This window comes from Centropristis striata, chromosome 2, assembly GCF_030273125.1.
Source record: "Centropristis striata isolate RG_2023a ecotype Rhode Island chromosome 2, C.striata_1.0, whole genome shotgun sequence".
NCBI classification, from domain to species: domain Eukaryota; kingdom Metazoa; phylum Chordata; class Actinopteri; order Perciformes; family Serranidae; genus Centropristis; species Centropristis striata.
The window spans coordinates 28,807,036-28,817,974 of NC_081518.1; the positions used below are offsets into that span (position 1 = coordinate 28,807,036).

Genomic DNA, 10,939 nt, shown 5'->3' on the forward strand with positions numbered 1-10,939 from the left:
TTATCAGGTGTTAAAAGCAGAAGCTAAAAAAGACATTCAGCAAAATGCTTTCATAAAAAGAAGGGTTTTCAGGTCTCGCTTTAAGATATCTAAAGTGAGTGGGGCCCTCAGGTGGTCTGGTAGGGGCATTCCACATCCTTGGAGCCGCAGAGGAAAAGGTCCGATCACCCATGGTGCGGAGCTTTGTTTGTGGCTGCAGAAGAACATAGAGACAGACGATCTGTGCAGCCAGACTCCAACACCTGGAGGAAAACCTGAAACCAGCAGAGCAGCGAGGGTCTCAACACATCACACCGTCACATACAGCTGCAACGATCACATGTCCTCCTAATTACAGCCTTGTAGTGTGATGAGTCTGGGGTCTAAATGTAACAAGTTAAATCTAAAGCACCTTGTAGAACCACCCCCCTGTTTGAACAGGACTTTCACCGCTGTGCCTGGACCAGAGGAGGACTCCGGTCCCTCTGTTTTAGCAGGAAGAGAGTATATATTTCTCTATTATAAAAAACTGACCTTGCTGTTATTCCTGTTCTGTAAAATTGACTGCCATCAACCCAAATCCCCAGTAATTTTCAGCCTGTAGTGTGAACGCATGTGTTTAAATTTACCCTGGACAGAACAGGCTCTATGTGACCAGAATCAGCTGGTCGATGCAGCTCTTAAATCCATCAGTGTTGCAGCCTGCAAGAGAACAGAAAACTATTTTTTCTCATTGTCACTTCCATCTCACTGCTTCCTCTCTCACAGATGGTGAAGCCAGCAGTGTTTCATATTCTAAATCTAAAACAGCTCTCGTAACGCTCCATGTTTCCTCCTCAGGTCCCAGCCGACGGTTCAAGCGCGTGGTGGAGACCATCCAGGCCCAGCTGCTCAGCTCTGACCAGCCCGGCATGCAGCCCCAGATATCTGGTAAGTCCAGTCCCTCGCCACCCGCCCCCGACCACGCCTAAACCCCCACCCCTCCTCCTCCTCCTCCTCCTCTTCCTCCACGTCCTCACAGCCTCCCTCCCTTCCTTCCTCCCTCCCGGCATCCTGGCACTCCTCACAGCACAGCCACACCGCGGCACACCTCGGCTCGGACCCGCTCGGCTCAGCTCAGCTCGGCACACTGCTTTTAGCACACGGCATCTCCACGTGCATGCCCCTGCCACATACCATGGCGTGCACACACACACACACACACACACACACACACACACACACACAGGACATGGTAGCGTTATTGGAGATGTACATCACACTGTAACGGCCCCTCGGCTCTCAGCGGCGTCTGACTCAGCAGAAACACTCACAGGGAGACGATGTTTACACCAGCGTACATGTGCAGATCAGCTGTCTGACAGAGGGAGGAGGATATTATTATAGGTCACATAAACACACTGAAATCGTCTCTGATGATTGGATATTTTGGGCTGCCTATAGATAAATGGACGGATTATAAAAATATGGAAGAAAAGAAAGAGTGACTGTGTGTTCTCCGGTTTGTTTGTTAGTGTGATACTGTAGTTTTGCTGTCGTTGTATCTGTGGTTATTTACTTGATAATGGTCCCCTCTGGTGGTGAAGCAGAGTAACTACAAGCCCTCCACACACACACTACACCAGACCTGCAGCCTGTAGACTGATAGTTTGCATTTTAACATTGATTAAAAGTGATGAATAAAGACGTCCTGACATCTCAGACACACAGTGGCTCCAAAACAACAAATACAGCAACAAATGTACGACATTGTTTTGTCTATTTGAGCCCTAAAGTCAATTTTCTTTAAAGTGTTGTGATCATTTATAGGTTTCACCAACTAACTTGACAGACAACTTTTTAAGGTTAGAGATCTGCTTGAATTTAAATATATTCCTTTAAAAATGCTTGATTTTTCAACATTACTTTGTATTTCATCTGCACAATCACTTAAACCAAAAAGCCTTTGATGTTTAAAGTGAAATGCATGCAGCAGTTTGTAGAAGCTGAACAGTTTATTGCTGTGGACCGAGGCAGATAAACTGATTGTAGTTCAAGTGTACACTTTATTTATAATATTTTCAACTGCCGGACAAAACTTTCTGATGGGGAACTTAAGCCGTTCAAACCACCACACTACATTGACAATAACAGTAATTTCACCTGGCATAACACAGTAGTTGCTGGTCTACTGCTGCCTTCATTGGTTAGTTTATTTGTGTTATTGTATGACACTGGGGGTTTTATGGGTTAGTTTGGATTCATCAAAGTCACACAATAATACAAACAAGCTAACAGATGGAGTCTGGTGTCTTCAAAAGGGGCTTTAGTTCCCTTTAACAGAAAGAGCTGTTTTACAGCAAGGTAGAGCAGTGAAAATATTCTAAATATAACATACACTTTTAAGTGATTTTTTAGAGAACTGCACATTGTTTACCTTGTGTCAGTACTTATTTCTGCTTCTACAAACGATAGACCATCTACTGCAGGTAACACACTGCCTGTAGAGAAATACCTCATACATTTAAAAACAACAGAAAATGAGAAGCACGACTTGAAAGAGCTACATAGTGCACACTTCCCTCTGAGCCTCTCTCTCTCAGCTCCATTAGCTGCTGTTTATTCTTGTTTTGTCAGCCACGGTGTCGCTGCAGGACTCTTACATTCAGCTCGTCTACAAAAAATACAAACTATCAGTGCAGCAGCAGCAGCAGTCTGCCCGGTCGCTACCACAGAAGGGAACTGTTATCAGGCACTGTATGCACAACCTCAGTCACCTCCACCTGTAGATGTGCCAATAACCCACATCTCTCTCTCTGTCCTCTGGCCTGCTCTCCATGCCACCTGCTTCTTGTCATCCACAGCTTTACTCTAACACTACCTGGATGAACTGAATGACTCGCATGCTGAATGAAACGCCAGCCCAGAACCATGCACACACACAAACACACACACACACTCAGGGTCAAACTGTGTGTGTGCTGATGGTTCTGGCTGCGCTGACATTCACACACACTGCTGTGTGTTTGCCACTTGACTGATGCACTAAAATGGAAGCATGCTCTGTTCTGTATGCAGACAAACTGACGAGCAAGCAAACAAGCAGTTTGTGTTGGTGTTTGCTGACAAAAGAGAACCAGAGAATCTGCATGTGTTCGATGAAACTAAACACCTAACAGCTCCACAGACATGAACCTGTGTGCGTATGTGTGTGTGTGTGTGTGTGTTAGCTCATATATCTGTATAAGGTTATGGTTGTGTGGATGCAGCAGCAGATGGATTTTAAAGGGTGAAGTCTGCCACAGTGAATGTTCAGCCTGTTTCTCAGTCTCCTGTCAGAAATATGTTTTTTTTTCTGCTATAGATACAAAAACATTCATCATTCTGACCCAATTATCTGCAAAACCTAAACAAAAACACGTCAAAACCAAAAACAAGGAAACTGACCAGACAGAATCTGATCTTTTAGGTTTATATTAACTTTCCTCTGACTGTTCTTGAAGATTTCAAAAAATTACGTCATACTTTAGAACAACAATGTAGATCGTCACTACAGGAGACTTTTTGAGGTTCTCTCAGACAAAAACTCTCTTATGGAGTCTTTTTTTCCTGCTCACTCTGTAACACTCAGTTGCTGACAGTCGGTTTAGAGAATATGTTAAAGTACAGACTGTTTAAGGTATATCAGCTGTAGCTTTAGTGATTATAAGGGCTGCATGATATTTTTTAGCATGAACGTGGCATGTGTGCATACGTACTGTCAGGTGAGGCAAATCAACTCAAACATGTCATGCTACAACTGTTTTGCTGCCACAGATTCATAATGAATCAGAAATATTGTAACTTCTCAGCTAGGCCTGTCACGATAATTACTATATCGTCTTATTGTTCGATATATAAAAATGGACACAATTTTTTTCTGGACTCAATATATTGTCGTTTACATGCGTGACTTTTTACGCTTTTTTGTGTTTAAAGTAATGCAGCAGATGTTTGACAGGCAGTACGATTTGCGGGGGGAAAAAAATCCCAAGCAGCCATTCCAGCTTTTTATATGTTATTTTAAAAATAAAATAATAAAATACATAATGATTATCTGTTGCAATGTTGCAACGGAGCCTGAAAGTCTATTTTATTTGTTTTGGTTGTAGTTTATTTATGTTTTATTTATCTAGGATATTTTAATATTTCTTTTCCACATTTCAATTCCAATGTTTAAGATTCTGGAGGTTTAAAAATGCAATGTTGTGGAAAAGGATGAACTTATTATGCTAATATGGTTATAAAACTAAAACAACATCGGTAAACGATGCTATCGTTTATCGTGATAGTTTATGGGAAAATATATCGTCCTAAAAAATTTGTTATTGTGACAGGTCTATTCTTAGCACGCACCGTCCAAAGGTTTGAACTCAGCACGTCAAAGTGTCTCAGAGTGGGAAGATACCCTGCTGGGCGTCTCTCTGGTGCTGGTTGTAGACTTTTTTTCATATAAAAATATATATATATCGCAGATAAACATTACTATGTCAGTTTCTTTACAATATCTCGCAGCCCTAATGTAAATGAAACTTGCTGTCTGGTTAATGTGCTCTCTGGATTCAGACTGTTTGTGAGACGTAAACAAAGCCTTAGTCAGTGATCCCGAACAGAAGCTGCAGAAGTGATGAGTCTCCTCTCAGCTCCTACACACAGAAAGACAGAAGAGAATGATATGTTTGTTTATAGAAAAGGACAAGCAATAATGTTCACATATAAAAACAGGACGAGAGAACATTAGCACAAGTGTACTATCAATTTACAGGCTAATGTGACATCTCATCCACTGTCACCAAAACGTTTAAAGTGACTGTAAGTTATTTCAGTCTGACCTTCAGTAGTTCAGCAGCACTTGTTCAACTCTGTATGAGCATCAGGGGAGAAGTTGGGACGTTTCTGTCATTGATCTGTAGAAAAAAACTGATCTAGATCAGACTGACTGCCTCTAACTGATCTAAAAGAAACATAATTAGTAAAACAGAGCTGTTGAGACTGAGGTGAACACTGACTGTGCCTGCAGTTTCCCTTTAACCCATAAGACGTGTATTATATATGGAGCTGCTGTGCTGCTGATGTTGGAGGCGCGGGGCCTCAGTGTTTGTGACACTGTCCTCTGCTCTCAGATGGCTCTCAGCGCTCAGCCTCTGTGCCCAGTAAATCCTCCAAGCGTGGTAAGACCCAGAGCGGCCGGAGCTCCGGCTCAAACACCTTAACTCTGGCTTTTAACACACACTGGCAACGCCCTGGAGGCCTGGCACCCACACACCCTCTGCACTAACACCAGTGTGTGTGTCTGTGTGTGACAGTGTGTGAGGGTGAGTGTATGTGTTGCTGCTTTGAAGTCAAGCAAAATATCTCAAATAATTATTTGATTTAATACTTTGTTAATTGTAACCTTTTTTCCATTAGTTTCAGCTCTGATACAGAGCAGATATTATTCTGGTAACACTTTGTATGAAGAACATGTTTATAATGTGTTTTAATTTGCTTACAGTTCAGTATAATAATAATAATAATAATATATAGGTACATTTAAATATCCATAGTGCTTTATAAAGCATTTTATAATGACTTAATAGCATCAGAAAACATCATAGTTTCTGGTACTCGCTGATATTTTCTTGATAAGGATTATAGTGTTTTTTTATATCAATATATAGAAATATAATATTGAGAGTTAGAATGCATTTTAATGACTGATTTTCTGAATTATAGGCAGATATAATGCATTATAAAATGTATTCTAACTGAACATTATAATACATTATGATCCTTCTAAATGATTCTAAAGTGTTATGAGTCGTGTTATAAAGCAATCTGAATATTTACAAGTGCTTATAAGTATGATTATACAGGGCTTTAGGTGATTTATAATGCTTTATAAGTATGAATATGATGCATTTTAGACATTTGCATCAAAGAAAGTGTTAAAAATGAAATGAAATTTTAAAATGAATGATTAAAAATTTGAAAAGTTAGTGACTTACATTAAGCTTTTGCACCAATTAACAACTTTTTTATGAAGAATTGTTCTTTAAAAGCTAAACTGGGAGACTCAATAACTCAGTGAGGTGTGTGTGAATGTGTATGTGTGCGTGCGTGCGTGAATGTGTGTGTGCGTGTGTGTGTGTGTGCGTGCGTGCGTGTGTGTGTGCTTGTCTCCTTACTGACCTGAGTAACCCTCTGCATGGTGCTCTGCTTGACTCGGGTTGTTCCCACTCTCCACGTCTACTTTCCATATTTGAAATCACTGGAACAGAATGTCAGAGCAGACATGTCACAGAGTTGTTCAGGAGAACGATGGTAAGTTTCCACACACGGAGAGAAACAGAGGGATGTTTAATCACTGTCTACAGACTAACGTGGCACTGACAAGAGTTTGTATTAACGTTGTTCTGTGCTGTTCTGCTGCATGAGTTAATTCACTCACTGTGACTGTTTAAAGCACCTCAGAGGAACTCTGAGCTAACAGGTGGATGTTGGATGTTGTTGTGATGGATGTTGACACGATGGAGAGTCAGCAGCAGCTTTGGAAGACATTCATTCACTCTAAACCTGCAGAGCAAGGACCAAAGAGCACAAAAACAGCATATCAGCAGATTTCTGCAGTAAAACATACAGTTAGTGAAATAAGGAGGTTAGTGCATGAGCCTAAAATGCAGAAATATTATAGGTGTGAAATTCGACTTATTTAGGGAGTTTGTAGTTTGTTTGTTTACCAAAAACATCTGATTTACTTTTACACAGACAGCTGTGGTCGTTAGCCACATAAGCACCAAAACAAGAGGTTCCCAATCTCCATTGAAAAGGTTTTCAAGTGTACAACTAATGTAGAAAATCGTTTTACAATAAAGAATCAGTGGAAACAGCTGGAGTTACTTCTGTGTCTTTATGATGCATCACACTAAACGTTTTTAGAACAAAACTTTGCACACTGCAGTCAAATATCAGGTGATCAGATGCATTAGTGCAAATCCACAAGTTGCTTTTGAAACCAAATGTTTCGATTTGCATGAATACAATTTTAACCACAAATGTATTTTACCTAGAATTTAACATTTTGTTATTGCAGCGTCAGCTGTTTTCCTCTTGAGATCTATTCTCTGTGATTAAATAATAAAGACACAAAAGTAACTCCATAAACAGCAAAACAAGATGTAAACAGAATTTTACTTTAACTGAAATATCATAAAAATAAAAAATATATTCAATCCAGTAACATAATCAAAGCATGTAGTCAGACAGTCTTAATGAGTTCTCTATTAAGCTCAGCAATTTAGGGAATTTTTGCACAAATTAAATTTAAAGAGCTTTACTTTTTTATTATATATTTTGAACTCTCTAACCCTCTGGGACCAAACGATGCTTCAGTCAGTTTCACTAGTCAAATATGAGTCATTCTTTATATGCAAAATTCAATATTTCAAGCAAATCATTTCCTCAGAAAGTAAAATTAGTAGTGGTTTCCCAACCAGTATTTTACAAAAGTTGAATGTAAAATGTTAAAACAAAACAAACATTACCTTAAAAATCTCACCATAAAGCTTGTTTGAATAAACAAAAAAATGAACCCAGTTCGCTGGATTTGAATATCCAACCTGCAGCTGTTTCAATGCTACAGAACAAAACAATTTGCTTATTTATAACATAAACGTAAACCACATTCCTGATGATCCTGAAGTCTCCAGAGCTGCTGTCAGCGCTCCAGTCCAGCAGGAGGAACTGAGACTCTGAAGCCGATCTGACATTAAACTTACGTTGAAATATTAAAAAGTAATAATCTGACCTGAGCCGCCTCCTGCCGGCTCCTCCTCTCCTCCCTCTGATCGATCCTTCCTCTCCTCCGGCTGAAGAGTCTCCTTTCCTCCGGCTCCACTCCTCCTCTCATCCCTCCATCCCCTCCTCTTCTCCTCACGTTAACCCCATTGCTCATCTGTTGTTTGTTCTCTCTCTCTCTCTCTCTTTGTTTTTTCTTTTCTTCCCGTCTGTGTAGGCAGCCCGTTGAGTAACTTCTTTGACGTAATTAAACAGCTTTTTTCAGACGAGAAGAACATCCAAGCGTCCCACTCCCCTGGCGCCCCCGCCACGCCTAGCTCCCCCGCCAAGCATGCCCCCGGCAGCAAGCCCAGCCAGCCCCCACCCAATGACTCTAAATGCCCCCCTGGCAAAGACAAAACAAAGACGGCGGCCAGCAACAGGACACAGGAACAACCTTAAGGAGCGCTAGCTGTGCATGACTAGAGAAGAGCAGTGATCAGGTCCTGAGCAGAACTTTGCCCTTTAGTTAGGAGTGAAAACAAGAAAACAAATCTACTTTTTGCCTATAAATTTTGTACTGTATAATGGGAATGGCTATTTCAGTTTAAAGTTGATCAGTATTTTACAATAAGTAGCAAATGTAGCTTTGTTGTCCCCCCCCTTCTGTCCCTCTCTGTGGGTGTGTGTCCTCCTCACATGTGTGATGGCTTGACTTGTCTCTGCCACCAGGGATCATCCATAATAACTATTAACCTCGGCGGCTCTCGGACAGCCACCACCACCACCAACCAGAGTCTGAAGAAAAGACAGAGGACCCTCCCCTCCCTCCCTCCCTCCCACCCCCCTCCCCCTCTCTTCTCCGGCCGCTTCAGTAGAGTCCGCCTCGCCACCAGACCAAACGTAGAGACACCTCGGAGGAGTTGTAAAAAGAAAAAAAAAGCCTTAAGACAGTGATGTTTGTCAATCTACACACACACCTACACCCTCTCCTCTTTTCTCTTTCTTCTAATTCTCCACATGTACATAAACACACACACACACACACGCTGTATGTACTCCGACACGGCTTCTCTCAGCGGGATGTAATGACTGTCACACGGCGACACGGAGGAAGCAGCGGCGGCGAGAGAAGACGCGGAGACGGACGGATGAACATTGGCTGGATTGTACTTCTTCTTCTTTTTAACGTCGTCAGGATCTCTGAGCGCTCTGTGGCGCCTCTGTAGGTAAAACGGTTCACCCATCAAAACTATGATGAGGGGGGAGGTGATATTACATAAATGAATGATCTATTCTGTTGTACAGATTAAATAATGTTCCGTATGTACAAAAAGTGTAGTCGTGACATTATGTTTTAGACTTGTGTTGCCATATTTTGTTTTGTATTCCTGTAACGGCCTGGTCGCACCAGCAGAAACACGTTTTCACACAGAAATCAAAGTAAACTTGGACACTAATTTGCATCGTTGACCGATGACGAGCTGAACTGGAAGCTCTCACTTCACTCTTGTTCCCCAGAGGTTATCAACAGTCTCAGACCAAAATGCATCTGGACGTGACTGGATAAACCTCCAACAATCAGCTGCAGCCATCTGGGTTGTTTTCAAAAAATAAAAACTGCGTAAAATCAGATGTGTTCCAGTGGATCCATAGATTAGCCAAAATCTGATTCGTCTCCCGAACCAAACCTCACCCATCTTAGACGAGTTTCACAAATCATAAAAACTGTCAGGATAAAGTGACAGTTTGAGTAAATATAACAGATAACCTATGAAGAAAACATAATCCTCCTCCTCCTCCTCTCAGTGAAAACAACCAATCGGAGCAGAGGAGTCTGTCCATCATATCAACGACTGCTTGTGAACTGCGGTCGAACTCGGCAGCTCTGATCAAATATGAATCAACATCCTGTTACTGTATTTAATCCTGTTCCTCCTCACAAGTGTTTTCAGGAACATTTTAGTGACTTTTTAGCTGTAAAATGAGCAAGGCTTGAAGCTGTGGTTGGTTGTTGCACTGTGAGGAGGCAGATTATTGGTCTCGTGTTTTAATGGTTCTAAAAGCTACCAACTGAAACTTTAAGATCTCTCGGTGCTCCACTTTACTCAGCCAGGTTCATGCTTGCTGCAGCCTGAGCGAGGCTGTGCAAGCTTAAAGTTACGGCATCACATATGAAACCTGCTCCATATTAGAGTCCAGATGGAAACCAGTTCAAAACAGGCGGGAACCTTTCTGCCAGAGCAAATAAAACATGAGCTCCAGGATCCTGGTACGAATCTGTCTTCTGAATAAACGTATGAACTTATTTTAGCGAGCTTGTCGACTGACAGCTTCAGTAACTCTTTTTAGAATAAAATGCTGTACAAATGTCGAAGTGGAGATAAACTATTTAGTACAAAGAAAACAGAAAACATGTTGCAGCTCGTTTTTCTCACCAGCTTCTCCAACATTAATATTATTTATGTTTCTGTTTGCTGCTGCGGCCGGGCCTCGTCCATGAAATGTCTCCTTTTCCTTTTGCACTTTTGACAAGTGGGTCTGATTCAGTTACAAAATGTCATTTTTTTTTTTATTTCACTATAATTTTTACAATATTGAACTGCTGTGTATATTTTTGTACTGTATTTCTTTTGTTATTAATTTATTCTCGGTTATTTATATGAAAGATGTAGAGAATGTTTCTTAACGTCAGATTATTTAAGGATATTTTTGTCATGTTTTAAGTTATTTGATCACAGAGAAAAACGTTTGTGAGTCCTTTTTGTTTCCGGCTTTTTGACGAGAGAAACCTGTAAAATATACGTTTGGGAAAAATGATTTACCGTAATTTAAGAATGTAGACTTAGCCTCTCCGAGAGGAACGAACCCTTTGTTGATAACTGTCGGCTCTTCTCCCCGTGTGTATGAAGACTCAGATCACCAAACACTCATCCTGTAAATAAGCCGAGTTACTGACAAGCTTATTTAAACTCCCGAGGGGATCCTACTCTTAGCTTTGACCGTGTACGGTTGTTTGCATGTTCAGCATTCGTCTTTTCTTTGCATGTCGTCGTTGGAATTGTTCTCCTGTTCCCTTTTTCTCTCCACACTTATTTATGTATTTATGTTCTTTATGTGCATTTGTTTTAATTTGCCTTTTTTATTTTATTTTTGTATAATTTGGTTTTCTTTCGCCGTCCTCTCC

The 10,939-nt window shown here is 41.0% G+C and overlaps 1 protein-coding gene across 2 annotated transcripts in view; it reads left to right on the plus strand.

Annotated features, from left to right (window-relative positions):
- LOC131983410 (serine/threonine-protein kinase BRSK2-like) overlaps positions 1-8,557 on the plus strand; it is a 131,901-nt gene extending 123,344 nt beyond the window's left edge. For both annotated transcript variants that reach the window (XM_059348129.1, XM_059348130.1), the window contains 2 exons: positions 820-909; positions 7,991-8,557. In XM_059348129.1, coding sequence (XP_059204112.1) covers positions 820-909; positions 7,991-8,214 — 314 coding nt within the window. In that variant the 3' untranslated portion in view covers positions 8,215-8,557. The remainder of the gene's footprint in view (positions 1-819; positions 910-7,990) is intronic.
- Positions 8,558-10,939: the final 2,382 nt, after the last annotated feature.